Source organism: Ambystoma mexicanum, chromosome 7p, assembly GCF_040938575.1.
Source record: "Ambystoma mexicanum isolate Mex_15411 chromosome 7p, UKY_AmexF1_1, whole genome shotgun sequence".
Classification (NCBI taxonomy): domain Eukaryota; kingdom Metazoa; phylum Chordata; class Amphibia; order Caudata; family Ambystomatidae; genus Ambystoma; species Ambystoma mexicanum.
Window position 1 is genome coordinate 32,482,541 of NC_090939.1, and position 21,082 is coordinate 32,503,622.

General features: G+C 46.2%; 1 protein-coding gene across 1 annotated transcript in view; it reads left to right on the forward strand.

Moving 5' to 3' along the window:
• POGLUT1 (protein O-glucosyltransferase 1) overlaps positions 1-21,082 on the forward strand; it is a 300,386-nt gene that overhangs the window by 6,573 nt on the left and 272,731 nt on the right. The window contains exon 2 of the mRNA XM_069635705.1: positions 10,239-10,329. Coding sequence (XP_069491806.1) covers positions 10,239-10,329 — 91 coding nt within the window. The remainder of the gene's footprint in view (positions 1-10,238; positions 10,330-21,082) is intronic.

Here is a 21,082-nt window from a genome sequence, read left to right on the forward strand (position 1 = left end):
TTGTTGCCTCCTCAAGAGGTCATTTGGTGACTGTACACACCCACGCTTGCAAGGCATAAATAAGCAGTGTCGTATAGCAATTTGCTAGATAATCTGTAGGTTTGCTAATTAAATTGACACTTGTGTAGCAAAAATAGCTGTTCAAGTTGCCCTGTTCAATGAAAGCACAGCTCACCCTGTATTCCTATCTTGCCCTCGGGTCTCTCTCCACCCTTTTTTCCTCTGTTCACTACAGTAATAATCTCCTACACTCTAAGTGCCGAAGGCCTTTGTGGGAGTGTTCAAGTTTTTTAATTTTTTAAAATCCAAATAATTGCAAGCCAGAAGTAATCGGGGTGACACTTTTACTGAGCCAACTATATCCTGTCTGGCAAAGACCAGTATGTGTAAACTTTATATGACAATTGTGCTATTCCATTCCTTGCATAATTGCAGTATTGCTACTGTAAAACACTGCAGTGTCTCCATGCTTTACAGTAAAGTTTAGGTTAATAAATCTAAATCTCAGTGTCAACTAGATTTAATTTTTTTGGGGAACATGCATCATATATAAGAATGAAGACCTTTGAAATTGTACATGATTACACAGCCAAATACTTTTGTTGGCAAACTTAGTTCTGTGACCTACTGGTCTTCAAAACCCTGTTGCTTAATACCAGCTACCCTGAAAGTGAGATGACCACAAACTACAGTTTTCCACCTAGTTTGTCCAGTTCTGCCTGCTACGCCTTCCACTCTGCTTAGTCTCTTACCGCCCTTCCTCTTACATAATGAATACACAAAACTAACTAGATATGTACACAAGTAGTGATCAATAGTTCCCTCCAGTCTGTACGTCTACAGATCAGCTGCAATACATCCACTGTATTTAGCCTCCAGAGCTGACTTTGCTCTAGGATTATCACTGCCTTGTATAACTGCACAAACCTGAGAGGTGGCCAAACTGTGTCCAGAGCCTATTTATCTTATTTATTTACGTCTATTCATGGAACTAACCTTTTACAGACACTCATTTACGGCACGCAAAGTCTACCCGCCCACTCGCACAGCCGAGTAGAGTTTATAAGGGCGAGTACCATTTGCAGGGGACGTTATTTAATATTTACTTTGTTTGCATTAAATGTCAAATGTTTCACTGCGCATGGCTGGCCTCTGGGTGGCAGCTGCGTGCCAAACATAAAGTGGGTTTATGGTGACTTGCACCATTTTACAAAAAGCGCATTTACACTTTTTGGCGTCTGTTGCCAAGTGTCGAGTGCATTTCTCTTAGGTTAAGTAGGTAAACTTAGTTACTAGAACCACAGGTCTGGGTGGAATTTTAAAGATTTGCAAGGCCTGACTCTTAGCCACTAACAGCTTAGACCAGCAGTGCACTCGAATGCTGTATTGTTACTTGTTTTATGATTTGGGTACCAACAACTTCTGGTAACATTATAAATATTAGTATACCATTACTAATCAAATGGGTTTGTTTGCTGATCAAAATGTTAATTAGCAAACTCTGCTAATTAATTTTTGAAAACGAATGTATGCCTTGAGCCAGATCTCTCGTTATTCCTGAGGTGCCCTACACTGAACCTCTATTATCCAAGCTATGGGCAATGCCGTGTTTGGGTTTGTGTCTGTCTTCGTGGTGATGGCTGTAACAACATACTTGGCAGGTGTGGGCACCAGGAGATATGCTGCCGCTTTTGGTGCCAAGTCGGCGGCTGCATTTCCCAAAGACAGTTTGTCTATTTGTGTGGGCTAGGCATTTGACGACCGCCACCACAGATGGTTCTGCCAGGGAGAAAATAAGGGTATTAAGTAATGCTGCATGTTGCACTGGTGACCTGTCTGAAGCCGCTCCTTTTCCATCGTGACAGACTCGCATGCACCGTTGTGGTGACGTATGCAGAGTCTGAATAAATGGTGGCATAACACCCCTTTGACACCTGAAGCACTTCAATGAGTGCTATGAGTTCTGCCGCCTGCGCTGAGTAATCCCTAGGTAGTCTCTTCATCACTAGTGTCTCGTACTCAGCCGCTTCTAAGCGCACCACTGCTGCCCCAGCATGTCTCTGCCCTGTGTCCTGGTCAATTGTCGCTGAACCACCAACAAAAAGTACCTCGTCCTCCTCCCAAGGGCTTTCTTTGGCTTTGGGGATATCGTCCACCTCGCCCTTATCAGTGGCACAGTCATGCTGCTGTAAGTCTTAATCTGTGCACGGTTCCGCTAGGAACGTGGCAGGGTTCATTGTTTTACATCTTTCAACATGGATATGTGGGCTTCAAAGGATAATCTTGTACGCTGATGCCCGCTGGGTGGTGAGAGTTGTAAGGAACGCATGGTTGCAACAGTAAAGACAGACACAATTGATCACAGTTCAACTGTGTTTATTAAACTGTATGAATGGGCAAGAAAAATGCCAAATCTAAACCTAAATCTAAGATGGGAGTAAGCTACGACCATCAAATAATAATAAGGCAGTCCTTGTGGTGTCTTGTCAAATAAAAAGGGCCTATACTAAAAAACATATTGCCAATCTTTACTTTAAGTTGCAAAAGAGTGTGAGATAATGTTTACAAGAAAAGAAATAAGTGTTCACAAATATGTCAGGATGTTATAGCTGCGTTCTTCCTTCCCCAAGTTTTTATCACAGGACAAGTGGGGCTGTTCAGCACAGCACGCTCCTGTGCTTCTCCGGCACTAGGCTATTTTTCTTCTCAGCGATATCGGGATCCTCTGTGATTAATTCTCTTTCTAAAAAAAAGTCTCTTGCCTCCGAATGCATAATGTTTCCAAAATTAACAAAACAAAGTTTCTTTCCAAATGCACGCTGGGTGTTGACTCTTCACCCTTGGATCCCCCTCTTCCGGGCTCAGATCGTCTGCAATGTTAACCTCACTCTGTCGGAGACACTATGGCCTTGTCTCAGATTCTTTCACTTGTCGTATTCACGAGTTTCAATGTCTTTTTTAAACATTTTTTCATTGCGAACATCTCTCAGCCGGGTTCACACTTGTCACCACATTGTTAACAGGGTTACTGTACCTCACCCCATTCAGCAAGCATCCCTCAACCAGGTTCACATTTGCCACTGATACTGTCTTGCATTACACAACGCAGGATTTGTTCCCCTTTGCTTTCCTCTGGGTTACTGGCCAAAGACTTTCGAGTGTACAAGGGATTTTACTCGACCCTTGTGTGACACATGTGTCGGCCCTCCTAGGGCTTTCTGGTATCGGTAGTTTCAACAAAAAGGAGACCGGTCAGAGTCTTTCGAATAAGTGCCCACGTGGCGCCGGACCACTCTGCACCTGGTCTCCCCCTGGGTTTTCAACACACTTCTGTATTTTTTCCTTGATTCACATTACATCGTGTGAGAAACCTGAAGGTGTCTCCCTAGCTAGTCCCCGGGGATCTGTCATCCAGGTGGCCCAGACACGGCCATCGCTATTGGATTCAGTTCCTGGTGTTGGACTAGTGAGGGAGGATCACCTGTATGGGGGTCCTCGGGGAGTGGGACACGACGGGTGAGACACGCCATCCCCCCTTCCTTCAACACCTTTTCCCCATCCTACCACATAGGATATTCAAAACCACTGCCCCTGCCCCCCTTTTCTGACACAAACACTTTTGCATGACACACCATAGAACAGACGAACACCAGAGCCGTTTACCTGACGCATCCCAATACAATGATCAGAATCACACACACCTGACTGCCCTTTCCCTTCCCCACAGGGATAAAAGGTGGAGCAAGAGAGCACACTATGAGCGAGGCAGCCCGCACGATGAAACAGCTACCCAGGCTTGGCAATTCAAGAGGAGGAGAAAGGCAGCGAATATCAAGAGGCTGACAGGTAGAGACACAACCTTGCTCTTTTCGACGCAGACCCGCAAATCCTGCGCAGAGGGAATCGTAAGACCGAGGGCAAAAGCCCAAGTGTGCTGCAACAGATGTCAACGGTACATGTAACCTGTCGACGCTTATAAGCGGGAGCAAGGGAAACTCCTGCTACCGAGGTACCGGCCTTGACTCCAGTTACGAGGAAAGCCAAGCAGTTCATTACAGCCAGTGAGTTGAGGTGAGAGTCGATAATAGCCGGGCTGTGGTGAATGAAACACACAGTGGCAGGTTGAACCAAGTTCAAAGAACTGTAAATGTGTTGAGGGGTGGCCACCTGCAGATGGACCCAGCACCACATGGGTGCTAACTCGAGAGAGACTGGTCGATCCGTGTCTGAATGAAACTGCAGATACCAGGTGGCCGTAGGAGAGCCGCCAAGATAGGTCAAAGTAGTAATACAGGGGTTCTAGCAAAATCCCCGTAGAGTCGAAAGCCTTTGGCCTAGACAACTGTGCGAAAGCAAGGGAAGTGTGTACCACAAACATTGAAAACTAATGTGAAGTTGGTAAGAGTGAACCTGGAAGGGGGATGCTAACGAGAAGGGGGTAAGTCTAAAGTCCCAAGAAACCGTGTGTTGACAAACGTGAACCCGGTCGAGGGATGTCCACTGGAACTGTTTGAGAACAGGAGGAAGGAGGCTGAAAGTAAAGAGGGGTCAGCGCCCAGAAGAGGGGGAGCCAGGGGTGAAAAATCCTACCCCTAAATGAAACCAGGAAACACTTTTATTTTGTTGAAGTAACAACTTCTTGTTTTGTTATTTGAATATGTCAGACCCTCGAGGCAAGAGGCTTTCAAGAGAAACGAAACTTGGCCATTGACGGTCCTGAGAGCAGCAAGTGGAACTGTCGTCTCGTGCTGGAGAAGCTCGGGAGTGTTCTGTGCTTCAAGACCCCACCTTACCCTGAGCTTAAAACATGGCAAGGGAGACTCAAGCTACCGTATCCTGACATATTATATGTGAAAACTTCTTTCTTTTCTTGAAAACCATCCCACACCCGTTTTGTATTCATTCTAAGGTTTGGCAATAGGTTTCCTAGTATACGCCCTTTTTACTTTGACAAAACGCCACTACGACTGCTTTATTTTCATTTGATGGTCGACGCTTGCTCCCATCTTAGATTTAAGTTTAGATTAAGTGTTTTTCCAACCTGCATACCGTTTAATAAACACCCTTGAACTGTGATCACTTGTCTGTCTTTACTGTTGCTACCATGTTCCTTACAGTCATCACTTGCAACCTTCGCTCAATCACAGTTCTTTTACAACCTGTTCTCCTCTGACTCTCTGGCTTTCATGAACCACTTGGTGTTTCTTATCTCTGGAGTCAAGGCCGGTACCACGGTAGCAGCAGATCCTCCCTGACTGTACAAGGGTTTCGTGCACCATTGATACCTGGTACGCCACATGCTGGCTGTTGTTCCCGGCCTTGTAATTCATTTCTCTGAGGCTCTGCAGGTCTGGGTCGATAAGAACAAGGGCACTTCCTCCTGGACGTCCTTTTGATTCTTGCTGCCTTTCTCCTCCTCTTGAATTGCTGTGCTGGAACAGCTGGCTCGTTGTATGGCCTGCCTTGCTCAAAGTGTGCTTTTGTGGTCTGCCATCCCTGTGGGGAAGGCAAAAGGCCGCCCAGTGTGCTTAGTTTCAATTGCCTCACCCTTGCGTTGGGACATGTCCGGTAAACGGCTCGGGTGTCAGTCCGTTTTCTGTCATGGTGTAGAAAAGTGTTCGTCTTGGAAAAAGGGGGAGGGTAGAACTTCTGCATATCCTACGGGGTAGGATGGTGAAAAGGTGTTGTAGGGAAGAGGGTACTGGGTCTCGTTCCTCTGTGTCCCACTTCCACTCCCCCAGGACACCTCATCCAGGTGATCCTCCCGCACTGGTCCTCCTAAAGGGCCTGGATGAAATAGCGATGGCCGTGTCCTGGCAAACCTGGATGACAGATCCCCCGGACTAGTCAGAGAGGCACTCTCGGGTTCTATGATTTCTTCCCTTGCTGAGTCCTCGCCTGAGGTTTCTGGAGCTTCCTCTGCTTCCTCGGTAGCTTCTTCCTTCCTTCTCCTAGATTCCACCTTTTTCCTTTCTTCTTCTGGAAGAGATAAGGGCGAGCTCCACCAGAGGCCACTGTGTCTTAATTGCTTTTTGCCAGGCAGTGGGAACTCCGGGGAGCCGGCCCAACCCAGGGAAAAGCCAAGAGGCAGAAAAACCCTGGCAGCGGTGGTACGTTTGTGGGTAGTCGGTGGTTCCTTCGATGGACTCAAATGAAGGACATGACCTCCTCTTATTCCTGTGACCGTTGTATTCCGGAGAAATGGCTGGTTGTGCAGTAGAATAGAGGGGAGTCTGTATGAATAGACAGAAGGATCATGGGATATAGGCTTAAGCTGTGATGGAACTCCAGGCAAGTATGCTTCCGCAGTGAAGCACACAGGGTGACGGAAGGAGACGAGCAATTGGTCAAACAGCTGATCTCTCAGGCCGTGGAGCATTCGTACAGCACGGTGCACAATGCAAAGTGAAGGGAAAGGATCCCTTGAAAGCCGTGAGTGGCTAAAGCAATGTAGCAAGGAAGCAGTGGAATGGCAATGATGCATGCAGTGGAAGCTGCGGGCGGCAATGAGGCATGTAGTGAAAGCCGCCAGGCAGCAAGGAAGCCGTGGAGCGGCAATGGAGAAAAGCAGTGTAAGCCGCCGGGGGCGAGAAACACTATGAATGCAGCGAACGCAGAGGCAAATGCACAAAGCAGCAGGCAAAACAAAGCAAGAAGGGCAAAGGAGTGCAGGGACAGGGTGCAAGACTACAAAGCCTCTTACCCAGGAGAGAATGAGGGTTGCAACGCTCTGAGCCGGTGACTCCTTCCGGTATAAATAGGCGGCGGCCATGTTGATCTGAGAAACTAGACCGCTGATGTACGTTCGGATGAAAATGTGCGGGAAAGGTCAATGGATTCTCCATTTGTTCCATACCCTCCAAGGCTGCCGCACGACAGACACCTTCAGGTTTCTCGCAGAGTGGACATGGATCGCTCTATGATGGCAAATACTGAATCTTCAACATACAAAGTCACTGAGCACCCCATCACAATTGTGGAACTCTTCTCAATTGCAAAGGCAGCTGCAGCGAGAGCTTTCTCGCATGCAAACTGTCCCTGCATCACTGAGTCTAGCATACCGCTACAGTAGGCCAGTGGCTTGTGGCCCATTGTGCTCTTTTTTGCGTCAGTACCGCTGTCAAAAGTGTGCCATGTGAGTATGAAAAAATGTAGAGCTCCTGCGTGTAATCTGGGGTTGCAAGAATGGGCCTGCAAAATTCTTTTAGATCATTGAACATCTGAATCATGGTTGCGGTCCACTCTATTTTACTGCTGACTTTTTGTGCTTCCTTTAAGCCCTAAATGGTGGACTGATCTAAATATTCACTATTCGTGCATGTGGGCATGACAAATCATGTGTATTTTAAAAAGAACTACATAACGTTTGATCTATATGGCAGTGCGATTATTTAGGATGTGACGACTAATCTCATTTGCACCAGCATGATACACCCTGTGCACCTATCCACAGGAGCCGTCGCCTTGGGTTCCCCCTGCTGCATTGCACACAATCAACAGTTCACTTGTCATCCGATTCCAATGGAGAGAATATTTTGGTTCTTTCAGTGCGTCATATATGATCAGCGTTCTAATTGGATACCTTAAGTGGATGTGCTCCACACTGATATTCACAAGGGGCACAGTCCCTTAGTGTGTAAGTAGTGGGGGTTTCATGTGATGCAAGAATTCTACAAAGATGTGACTCCAGACTCTGGAGGGCACAGTGAGGTTCACACCCAGTGCAATTACAATAATGAAATGCAGATGTCAAACTAGGACTACTAGGAATAAAGACTATGATGTTTGGATAATATTCATTACCGATAATATTTGAGAATTGTGCTATTACAATCGTGATCAATTTATTGCTTCAATCAGAACCCTGGCATATTGTCACTACTAGGACTCTAGGTATCTTAAGCCATGAATAAGGACATACAAAGCTATTTTGAATTCACAATAAGTGTATCAAACATATTATTTAGTAATTGACGCTGTAATAACCAATAATGTTATGAATGGAAAACTTCCAATTCACTACATTTATATCTGTTTTCATTTTTATGTTCCCTCCCTTTCCCATCTTCATCCCCCATTCTTCTATTGACTTCATGCATTAATGACTTGTCATGCATGAGACACCAAATATGCTGGGACTTGCGCAGTACCCTTGGGGTAAACAAATGTGTTCATAGTGCTTTCCACCATTTGTAAATGCTGTGAGGTACTGCGAGTCTGGTTGCAGGCGTACCGAAAAGAAGGCATTCTTTAAATCGACCACCATGAATGAGCTGCCTCTCTGGGGATACTGCACAAAATAGGGGCCGGGTTTGGAACACGTGGAAATTCTTTCTGCACTGCATCATTAAGGGGACAGAGATCTTGGATCATCCTCCAACTGCCACTTTAATGGGGTATATGGCCGTATTGCATGGCGAGGTAGAGGATACTATGATCCCTTGGTGTAGTAAGGCTTGTATCGTGTCTCTGATCCCCTCACTTCTTTCAACATCCCTACATCGTGTGGGTTGGTTGTCCATAACGGTGTGGGGATCTTTTTTAAGTCTGCTTTGCTGAACAGTGGTGGCATGACAACAGCTGTAAGGGGGCTTTGGACCTTTTGGTACTGTACCATAATCTCACAGGGGGTGCATATTTTGAGTATTATTTCCCCGTCATCGTTGGTGTCCTCAAAGTTCAGCATCTGTCAACTCCTTGAGGGGTACAGTGGAATTGATGCATAAAACTGTGCACCACTGGCATCCGTGAGTAACTGTACCTAGGACCAAAATTCATTTTGCAGACGCCAGCAGCCCTTCCAGGTCTAGGGATGGTATAGGGCCTGACCCTAACTCTGGGGACACCACGGGCCGAAAAATGAATCAGTGGGGTCTCTGCAGCAAGTTTTAGTAATCTGAGGCACAGCTTGTGCGACCACTGTAATGCTGTAGTTGACAGGGATGCCTCGTACCACCACGTCACATGCCATGGCATGGATCGCAAGCATTGGCCTCATGAAGTACATGCCCGGTATTGTGCAGATGATACCGCGGTCTGTGAATGAGATCGTCATGTTCAGCTTGCTAAGCAGATCCCTGCTGAGCCAGTTGGCCAGAGATCTCTCAGAATACAAGAGGGGAGCCTTTACAAACCCCCACCCCCCACCTTTACATCTAATTGTTTTGTGTGTGGAACCGTTGAAACCGCCCCAGAGTATGCATGCGCGTAGAGAGTTTTGCCCGATTTATGGGAAATCACCTTTGCTAATGGACGACTTCTCGGGTCTTGAGTCCACCATGAAAATGAATTGTTTGTTCCCTATCTCTGCTCCCACCAAGAGTTCCTCTTCTGGATTTATGGTCATTGACAGGACTAGACACGCAATTGCCCTCTGCGGGCTGTCCTAGTCAGGGTATGTCTGTCACAGGGAATGAAAAGGGCTTTCCCTCGACCACTGTAGCACCTTGAAACGGGGCCACTGTACCATTATGCATGCCGTGACAATTATTACTAATGTTTACTTGGTGACTTGCTACATTCTCGCTACCTGTTTCTTGCTCGGACCTGTAAAGCTCCTTTGCTCCTGAGCTAGGTTCATGCATTAAAGATCTGTAATAAGAAAAATCATGATGACTAAGAACTGCTTTTGAGCGAGATTGAAAAGTTTAAGGAATATTTGGAATGCTAAGCTAATGCGCTTAACAATTTAATTTAGGGCACGGTCCCTTTCTGTACCCAGGTAACATGCAAAATGGCTATTTGCACCATCCGTCATTGTACATAATAATGAAAGGCCAGATTTATGTGTGTCTGATGCAGTAGAGACTGTTCCTTTCACCTGTTGTCACCGATAGAGGGAGCTGCTACAGGATATACAGTGGTCCTACTGTGCTAATGAACACCTAAAAAATATTTTTCTATTGTCATGAGTTACAAACAATTACAATCAAATATACCACATAACATATTAACACTCTACAAATGTCTCTCCTCCTGCACTTTGGCCGTCTACACAGGCTTTCACACTTTTAGTTCAATATTAGACTCTAGAGAGTTTGTGTATTGGGCCCTCAAACCCAGCTCAAACCTGTACACTGTAAGTTTAATGTCTTCACTGTTGTTTGTTCAGCCTCTCATCTTCCTTCTTGTGTTTTGGACTGCAGTGCATTCCTCGCGCCCACTGTAAGGGGGCTCCCAGGTAGATTTAGCAAACCTCTGTTAATTGGATTAACTTCTTTCCATGTATCCTCTGCTAGGAACACAGTGGCAGGATCACCTGGACCGAATTGAAGATGCTGTTAAGAATTACAGACCTTATGAAAGTCAAAACTGCAGTTGCCATCGTAGGTAAGGAATGCTACAAGCTTAGACATTACTTTCCCAAGTGCTATAGGGACTGCTGGCTATCGTTGTTCAAGGATCTCTGAGAACAGTAGCCATCACTGTATGTAAGGAGCCTGATGCCCGCTGAAATCTCTGTACAGGGTTCCTGGGGCTGGCAACTCTGTGCAGTGAATCCACAGGTTGACGGGCATTCAGTCTGCCAACCTGTGGGTTCTCTGCAGTATGAGGGTTGGCCGACATCACTGTGTAGAGGAAAATAAGAATGTTTTAGAAGTTGGCATTTGGCAATTCTTGATAGGAATTCAGTGTCCTAACGGTGGTGGCAATAGAAGCCGGCCATGGTGCTTTATGGCTTTTGCAGTTTGCCATCAGCAGGCTAAAGCAATGCATACATGGACTTGTCTTTTCACCATCCATTGTCCATGCCGACTCCAGCTGCCAAATTTCAGTCCTTTGTGACAGAGCAAAGAATAGTCCATCCTGTGTGTCACTGCAAATGTTCCATTTTGGAGCATTTTTAATGAATATCTATATTTTATGACTTATCATGATTGCTTCTACCTGTGATCGAATTGGGCGGGAACGGTGCTCCTCTAGTTTATTTTTTTTTCTTTGAAAAAAAAGTTTTACTGTTCCTTTTATTTTTATTTTAAAAAGAAACTGTTCCAGAATGGTTTACTTTTAAAATAAAAGCATAGGAAGAAGTTTAAACTTGCATTTCAGTAGACTGCACTGAACATTCCCTTTAAACAGTAGGTGTGCTTGTTTGGGGGTTTGGAAAGCGCGTGGTGATTGAGGATGGGGTGGGGGGTGGCCAGCCGGGAACATGGTTCCACTAATTATTTTCGTATACTTCGACCACTGGTTTCTACTCGCAGATGTGATGAATCCTGCTGAGTCCTCACAGAATCCTGCCTAAAGTGTCCTCCCAGGTGGCCTGGGGAAGGCCTCCACTACCTGATTCGAACCACAGGGTGGTATTAGCCGGGTGGGAAAGGGCCCCAAAGGAATGGACAACTCCGTTAGGAGAGGCGCAATATTTCTCTTCTTTAAATAAACAGGTTTGCATTATGCCAGAATATATAATGGCTTGTTGTCAGTGTGAGACTCCTTCCCAAAACTATCCACCCTGTTAGTATTAAAAACCGTTATGACCAACATGGGAATAATATACGTAATAATCCAAGCATTAACACCTTACTGTCGGATACTTATGATTTTCCCTTAGATTGGAGCTATGAAGCGAAGAATAAAACACTACAGTCTCTAAAATCCTCCCCTAAAGATGTACTCAATAAACAGAGTAAATTAAATAGGGTTGGACTTTAAGTTAGTGATACAAAAGAGAACCAGATCACTGGGTACTACAAGTCCCACACTGCCCTAATTACTGGGACTAGGAAGATGGACTCGGAGATGTAGAACTGCAGTATGCAGTTTAGGGGTTCTAATGACGCACACCTGAGTTGGACTTTTGAATATTTAAAGCCACCTCACCTCGAGGTACAGGCCATTAGAACGAGAAGATGGAGCAGTACAGGAAGTTGTCAGCCGCAGTTGCAGGAGCAGAGAAATGAAGATGCCGGAACCGCCCATGTCTTTGAAGCAGATGTCGGTCCTGAGAGGGTCTTTGAGATTGAAAGCATGAAGTGCAGAGGTCGCACATCGGGAAGCAGTGTTTTGAAAGGCTTTCCCCCTGGAGAGAGAGGCTCTCCTTATTGCGTGCCTTGTCCTGGTGGCTGGCTGGCATCAGAGTGCACGATGAGCGAGAAAAGCTCCTTTCCCGATTGGCGCGGGCCACAGGACTATGACCGAAGCAGTCATCGTTCAGAAAGCATCAAAAGAAGCAGTACCGGCAGCAGATCGAGCGACTCGTATAAAGAGACCAGTGTGTTTAACTTTATTGGGTACTCCTGGAAAGCTCCATAGTCGACCGCTGGCTGGTAATCATTATTTTGAATATCAAACATTTGCAAGAAAGTGATATTGGTGTTATGAACACTGAAATAGGACGAGAAAAGAAAGGTAACAATTATTATTTCCCATGCCACGAATATTGCCAAAGCAGAGAGAGGGCACTATTGAACCAAAATAGAAACCCACATTGGCACAGTAAAGAGGGGTCAATACTTTAGAAAGACTATAACCAACATTGGCAAAGCACAGAGAGAACAATATTGCAGAAAGATTGTAACCATTATTCCAAGAGTGAAGAAGATGCAATAGTTAAGCAAGACGCCAACAAGCATTGCCTAAGCCAAAGAAGGAAAAGTAAAAAGAAACCTTATCAATAGTAAATCCATGTGAAAGGAGGAAATCAAAAGTGGCAGGAGAGAAGCCCTCCATGTGATGGGTGTCACGGGGGAGAGGAACATAACCTGCATTGCATGTGGAAAATGAATCTGTGGAATAGGATCCATGTGATCACTGAGACCACACATAATTACGACGGCCGAAAATGCAGACTTATTTTTTTTTATCAAACCCTCTTTGCACCGCTTGTATATGTGGGGAGAGACCCCCCGCATCCCCCCATATTACTATAATAGCCCATACCCCCCCCCCCCCACATATATATATGTTGTGTAAGGGGGGTATAAAAAAAGTCTGCATTTTTGGCCATCGCAATTCTCGGGCCGACATTCTTGTACGATTCCGGTGGAATACACAGCACCAATGCGTATTATTATATCTTTACAGAAGTTGTGAATTCTAATGTTGTTGAAAGTCAGTTTGAACAAGCCTTACCACATAGTAATTGTAGTATTGTTAGTTGTTATCCTGGCAGGCAAGTATACCAGGAAATGGATTTCTAAAGGTAGTCCTGGCAGGTCAGTGAACCAGGAAGAAGATATTGTAGTACAGCATTGTGGTTGAAGGTTGTGAAGGAAAGAAAGTGGCCAGGCCACCAATGTGTTTGATGAACTGTGGAGAAATCATCCTGACAAACCTTGTTGTTAATCAAGAAGAATTGTGCAAGTGTTATTTTTCCAGGAGGAGAAGCTAAGTTGAAATATTAACTGTAAGTGTAAAGAGAAGGACCTTCTAGTTTTGTGGTTGCCAAAGATCAAGTGACACACTTTTGGAGTGAGAAGAACTATTGTATTCGCAGCAGAACTTGGCTACTAAAAGGAACTTTCTTATTTCAAACTTTGAACTGAAAAATTCTGCTTTAAACCTGGGCAAGGGGATCCGACCCTGGTTACAAAGATGCCTGGTTATAAGGTTTATGTTTAAGCATAACTGGTATTTTGCTAAACCTGTATTGCCATATACTTTTTTATGAGTTTGATGTATGCATAGGTTTGAGGGACAGATTCCTTTTGTTAGTGTTTTCCTTTTAGTCTTAGTTGGATCGGCAGGGAAATCCTCTTTAGGTCTGGAACACCAAGGTGTTTATCACACCCTTTCAAGTTAATAAAATGGATAATTGGGAAAAACCTTTACCAAGTTGTCCGGCTCACATTTCTGCCCTCTCACATAGAGCAGAAGCCACCTTTGCATGCATTTTGCTGTTTTATTATGGCAGCAATGTGCAAGTCTGAGGTGGTGGCTGATGCCAGTACGGTTTATTTTTTTATGCAGAGCTCTGGAAATGGCTATTTTGCTCCCTCCTCACTTTAGTTATTTCATTGTTTTAAATGCTGTTATTGTTAAAAATCATTTGTACCGCGCACTACCACCACCAAGGTGGTCCCCTGGCGGAAGTGTGTGTGTGTGTTGGTTGGGGGGAGTGGGGTTAGTAGGGTTCAGATGGAATAGGTAGGGTGAGAGTTGTGATGTCCTGTTATCAGCTTCAGTTCGGTTTGCACGGTTCGCTGAGCTTGGGTGATATTTGCGGCTCAGTAGTCTCCCATGTGCTGTTGTGCATGGGCTGTCTGTGTGGTTTGTTTTGTCCTTGCGGTGTGGTGAAGTGCGTGTGGAGTGCTGTGCACAGAGGTGGTGGTGGTTTTGCATTTGAGAGGTCTATGCAGAGCCTCTCTACCTTGTTGCTTTCAACTTCTGTGCTCATTGTCTCTTGATTGATTTGTAGCAGTTTGTTCGCCGGGTATTGCGCGAGGCGGAGGTTCTCTAATTGTCGTAGTGTTGTGTGGGTTCCCCCCCCCCGTCCCTGGGCTGGAGATAGCTAGGGATTGGGGGTTTGGTTGTCTTCCTTGGGTATCTTGTGCGCGATTACCTGTTCTCCGAGGACCGGGCGCACTAAGGCCTCCTGTGGTGCCTGTTGTTGGTTGATGCTCTCTGTAATTGTCCAGCTGTCTGTGGGCATGAGGTTGTGCGGGTCTCCCCCTGCTGGAGATGGTTAGGTATTGGGGGTTTTGGTTGTCTCCCAGGGTTTCTTGTGTGCGATTCCCTACCCACTGAGGACCGGTGCACTAGGCCTCCTGGGGCGTACCCGTTATTGGTTAATGCTCCCCTGCCTGCAGCTCGGGTTCCCGATTCTGGGTTAATGACCAGAGTAGGATATCGAGGGGGTAATTCATTTGGGCTCTCTCCCTGTCTTGTTCCTTCCATGTATGCTCGTTCAGGTGTGCACTGTTTCCAGTCGAGTCTTTTTTTTCTTTTTCCTAGTCGTTCCCTTCTGATTCTGAGGTGAAGAGCCAAGTTTTAAGTAGTTTTCCAAATTTTAAGTGATCTTTTTGTATTGTGTATATCTATTGGGAGGCAGTTCCAAGTTGTTGCTGCCAGGTGGGTGAAAGATGTAGAGCATTTGTAGCACTGGGGTGATGTGGTCCCTTCGTGGTAGTCTGAGCAGTAGTCTGGCTGTTGCGATTTGGATGTGTTGCAGTTTCTTTAGGAGGCGTTCGGCATTCCTAGGTTTAAGCCGTTGGCGGTGATCGTAAGTGTTTTATGGATAAAGGAGAGGAAAGGTAGGATCCTTATTACTGTGTGCAGGAGGAAGAAACATTTCTTGATTGTGTTTACTTGTCGTTCAAGTGTTAGTTCGTTGTCAATCAGGACTCCCAAGATTTCTTGACTGTTGTTGCCTGAGTCGGTACAGTTCCTAGTTCTGTGGGCCATGGGCCATGGGATGTAATGGTTGTTTTCTCAGTTGGTAAGGGTTTTCACTTCAGCTCCTACACTGCAGTGTTTGTCTGCTTTTAAACACAGAGTGGCTCTTGGTTGAAATTGTTGTGGGCCTTTGACTCTGGGGCCCAAAATGCAGCGTCAGTTTTCACAATTTTGTTTGGGGTATACACATTATGGGACTGTGCCGCCCAGCACCCAGGGGTAGCGCAGCACGTTTTGTGTTTCTCTTGGTTTTAAACTCTATGGGATATAAACACTGTCACATCGCTGAGGGAACACACTACTCCTGACACTGGAATAAAGCTAAAGGGCTTGACTTACAAAAACTTCTTTCAATGGCAGAGTCCCATTGGAAATCACGTGTTAAATCACACCCATAGGGTTTTATTACGCAATCTTAGAATATAAAACAATTGCATGGCAATGGTTTCAGTATGGCTGTACCAAAAAAGGTTTTGAAATGTAGTCCTTGAAAGCAGGGTTCTAAATGAAGGCCAGGAAGTATACATGCCAGATCTCTGTCCTTATCCCTTCTTCTGGGGACCACCAGGCATCTCTGCCTTATAGCTGAATTGAGGGGTTCTTACCTTTGCTGAGTGTCCCAATAGACACCCGCAGCTAACTGGGGCTCTTCTCTTTGCTACTTAATACCCTATACCTGACCCTAGGGACTCTCCTCTGTTGCACATCCCCTCTCCCGAGGGTCCAAGTCAGTCACTTTCTTTCCTCTCTCTCTCTTCGCTGTATTACACCCCTATTTTGGGCTTGCATCGCTCTCCTGCCCCCTCACTGGAGCATTCCCTTCCTCTGGGCCTCTCCTCCTCTGTTGCACATCCCCTATTCTGGGGATCAAAGTTACTCTCTTACCACCTTTGCTTGGGTCAGCAGTCATTCTTCTGGCGCCAAGCTTCCCTCTCACTGGGGCACATCCCTCTTCTGCGAGTCCACAAGCTCACATCTTCTCACAGGAGCACACCCTTCTTCTGGATTTTCAGGGGGCTCTTCCCCCCCCCCCCTCACTGGAGAACACCCCTCTTCTGGGCTCAAGCCCCCTCCCCCCATCTCTGGTGCTGTCCAGCTTGCTCAACAAACCCCATTCCCAAGCAGACTCCCAGGGCAGAGACCCTGTCTGTGCTTCTTTGCCCCTGTTTTAGGACCCTGACTGTCCTCCCATTGGCTGAGGCAAACTTTCCAATTGATTGTAAAATCGTCTTCCTATTCCAAGTCATGGGAGCGAAGTCTGTATAAGGCTAAGATAAAGTAAATGAATGAATCTTGATATGATAAACAAATGTAAAAGTTGTAAAAGTTTAGAGGAACTAAAGACAACTATAACAATATTTTAAAAAAATAAGGCTTTCTGCTATTCTGGATTTTATTTCAGTTCTCAGTTCAGGAGCTGGCATTTGCCTGCTGCTATGCCTTCTGGCTTTCCCCTGCACAGAAGTACATTATTTTGTTTTTTGCTTGGGTACTGGTTTTAAAGGCCATTACATAAAACCCTCTAGTAAGTTCAAAACCATTTTCCCATTTCGTAGATGGAAGGAAGTATTTCTCTGCTCAACACCCTGCAGTTGCAGGGGAGGGAGAAACGTGTTGACCTTCACAAGCACTGCTGCCGGGTGGGGTTTGGGACAATTTAGGTTTTTTCCCTTTTGAGAGTCTGCACCTGTTGAACTTAATGGATGTGCTAGCGTTTCACAGGATTATATCTTTTTCTGAATCCGTGAAAGACATTCCAGAATCCTCTCCAGGTTTTGGATTTCAAACTCTGATGTATCTTGGAAGATGCAGTCCCAAATACCTTGTTTCTTTGGGACCTGGACATTTCTAACCAGTTTATCTCTGAGGGTTCGGGAATAGTTCAGGGCTGGTCCTGCCAGTCCTGCTCTCTGGCGGACCGGTGGCTGGACGCAATATTTGGCTCTGTGACTTTGTCACAACTCCTACTCCTTGGATGCAGTGCTTTTCCCTGCTCTTGGAGTATTTGTCAGGGTGAGGACATAAAGGAAGGTACAAGGGCCAATTCCCTATTCGATAGATGACAAACCTTTCTCCTGATACTTCGGTGAGTTGAAGAAAGGGAAACTCACTCTCCCGAAGGATCAGGTGGAAAGTGGCTTCAGGAAACGGCCACTCTTAACGGCCACTCTTAATGGTCACGAAGGGGAGAGTGAAGGTCTTTGTAAAAGCAAAATTAAAACTAGTAATACTAGTTTACTTATTATCATTCAATGTGTATGCTACAACAGTCCCTAGATGGAAGTACACCCTATCCCTATAGAGTGCCACTATCCCATGGTCGGACCTCCGACCATCTAATAGGAAAGGAGAAAAAAGTGCTATCCCTGCATCTACAATGTATACAGTTTCAGTATTTGCAAACCAGTAAAATGGTTGAACCAAGTCTGCTTTGCCTACTGTTAGGGAGATTTCTCTAAGGCTAATTTCCCAAACCTAGTGAGTCCCCCAGCAGCTTTGCTGGATTTTTGGGGTTTATTTTTTTCTCCTGCTAGGAGTGAGACTCTTTTTTTCTCCCACTCTTAGACATGATTTGAGATATCCTTTGACTTTGTGATGTGTTTAATGGGCTATGGGGTCTTTTACTCCATAGGGTTTCATGTGGTTTTGGTAAGTGTGTTACACAGCACCCTCAGTGCAATAACACAGGGGTGTCATAGTGACCCCCAAACATAGACTCCATACCCTGGGACTGACTACTGTCTCCCAGGGCATGTAAAGTCACCATTGACTTTACTAGTCTTAAATTGGGAACAGAACCAGTACAAACCATCATATTGTGGAAGTACTGGTAGGGGTAATTAGATTGCCCCTGAGTCTGTTTTTCGAGGGGTTACTGTGCAGTCCCCCCACGTCGAGTTTCTGGCTGGTGGCAGTGGTTACCACGCAAAATATTCCACCAGAATATTTCCTATGGGATTTTCCCATTCATTTTAAACACACCACTTTTTGGTGCAATGTTAAAGATACCGCCGGGTTATTTATTTAATATTTATTCCCCGGTTGGGTCTTTTTGCCAGGACTCGGTTTTAAAATGGTGTTTGTGTTCGCCTCTGTAACTCCAACCCAAGTCGAGCCCTTTGTTCCACTTTTTGGCAGGCTTCTCCACAGAAGCCTCCAAAAGTGGTGCCGCTCTGTTTGGGTCTACAGGATGTGTGGGAGGGGGGTTTAGGCATCCTGGACTGAGTTGCCTCGGCAACTCAAGTCGCACTGTGGTGTGATTGGCCCAGTGGTGAGCCGTCCGGCTCACCACTTAGCATGTTTGAGTGACGGCTAGGACTGATGAATGGGGGTTTTCTGCATAAAAGCAGGGCTTTGGGGACTGGAACTTCAGAAGTCGCCACAGGACCAAAGAATCCGAAGAGGGAGAAGCTGAGCCGACCTGCAACGACGACACCACCGGTGGAGCCCTGATGAACCGTCTCACCACTTCCCAACGACAGAGAAGATCTTCATCCCGGAGAGTCTTCTTACTCTGAGCTGGTGGGGATAACCAGTTCGCCCTCTTTTTCGCCTTACTGGATCGTCTCATGGTCGAATCACCCGTGCCAAGCACCCCGGTGGCCGGGCAGCCAGCGGGCTAATCACCTAAGAGTGCATTCTTGTCTCCTAGGAGACTAAGCACCGGGTGTTTCGGGCACCCCCCTCGACCCCTGCCCCCACCAGACACCCTGGAGCCAGAGGTGGGCTTCACTCATGAATCCCACCAAAGACAAAACGAACAAAGGGACCAAACCTGGTTTGGCGTGCAGAGTAAATCTCAAGAAGGACCTTCCCACAAAGAAATGGCGAAAAAAGAAGACCGGCCCATTTTGACAAAAACACACAATGGTAGTAAAAAGTAAACCACCGGGGGTCTCGAAGGTAGAGAGGAATTGGCACATTTCTGAGAATTCTCCCTAACCCTCGTCCCCCCCAGACTAATCCACCCCTCGATGAATCTCCTTACTCCAGTTGGTCATACTTTCTGCAGAGACCATCAGCATTTTGGTGATTACACCCTGACCTGTGTTCTATGGTACAATCAAACCCCTGAAGGCTGATAGACCATCTTAATAAAATCCCCTCCCCCCTTCATCTGCATTAACCATCTCAATGGTTGGTGGTCTGTTTGAATCACAAAAGTGGATCCATACACGTATGGTCTAAACTTCTTCAAAGACCACATAATGGCAAAACATTCATGTTCTATGGTTGCCCACCTTGTTTCAGGGTCCTTCAGTTTTCTACTGATGAGGCAGATTGGGTGTTCCCTGCCTTTCCCCTCCAGCTGACTCAGAAATGCATCTATACCTGTATTGGAAGAATCAGTCTGTACAATAAAGGATTGGTTGTAGTCAGGAGCTCTCAAGACTGGAGTTTGACAAAGGGCTTTCTTAAGTTCTTCAAATGTCTTACTGCACTCCTCATTCCACCTGACCTTCTTGGGGAATTTGGGTGAGGAGATCACATTCAAGGGAGAAGCTATGGTCCCGTTGTTCTCAATGAAGTTCCTATAGTATCCAGTGAGGCCTAGGAAGGCTCTCACTTTGGTTTGAGTAGTAGGGGTGACCCAGTCTTGTACAACTTGTACTTTGCGAGGCAATGGCCTTATTGCTCATCCTCCTACCGAATGTCCAAGGTAGACCACTTTGCTCTGACCAATTTGACATTTGCTTGCCTTTATGGTCAGATTGGCCTGCTCAAGTGTTACGCTCACCTGGTCTCTGTGGGGGTGTTGGGGCACAGTTGGAGCCCTCCAAGGAGTTGACTCCCTCGGATCGCTTTTCTCCCCCCAACTGCTGCGTTTTCGTGGACCCAGAATGCTGGAACTGTTCCTGAGAGAAGATGAGAGGCAGTGAGGATCGCGTGATGGTGTCGCTGTTCCCCTCGACCCTTTCGTGCCAAAATGTAGTTCCCAGGAGTTTGCCCATGCAAGCTCACCTGTTTTAAAGCAAGAAGCTCTCCATCCTGCTTTCCTTCAGCAGGGGCACTGTGAATGGACCTAGTTGCGTCACTGGTCCAGATTGCGGAGGTCCAGGCCGGCTGCGACCATTCCGTCTTGAAGCTAAGTGTTTATAGCTATGTTTATTATCCGTATTCTTTGTTAATTCTTCCCCAAAGATTATTGTTCATAATCATGTATTGTTCTCTCTTCCCCTTAGTGATGAAGATGGCTCAGGAGCGCGTAATTGTGAAAAGCCTATTCCGGACGACCCACTAGTGGTAAGTAGACAGTTCCAGAAGTTGCGCTGCTTTTACGTGTTAAAGTCTGTGATTGCTCACCTTGTGTTTCTTATTACCTTTGCAGGTGCAGCTGATCGGTGTTAGCTGGTGAGCGATTTCCGAACTCCTGCAGGCTGCCGGAGATGAAGATCCATGTGGGTGCTACGCTCGAAGAAGGCCCCGTGTTGCTGGGAGTTCGGGACAGGTAAGGGTGTTGGGCGGCACTCACAGAGGATTCAAGAAGACAGGTAAAATGAATGCGGCTGGTGCAGAGTCGGAAGCGATAGCAGTGCTTCTTTGGGCGGTGGCAAGGCTGAATCCAGGTAAGATGCGCACGGCAACTGCAGAGTGGAAGGCCGATGGCAGAGCTTCCAGCAATGGTGAGGCTTCAAGGTAAGATGCGCGCGATTGCTGCAGAGTGGAAAGCGGATGTCAGTGCTTCCAGCGATGGTGTGGCTGCATTCAGGTAAGGTACTGGAGGTTTCCGAAGACTGAGGATGCA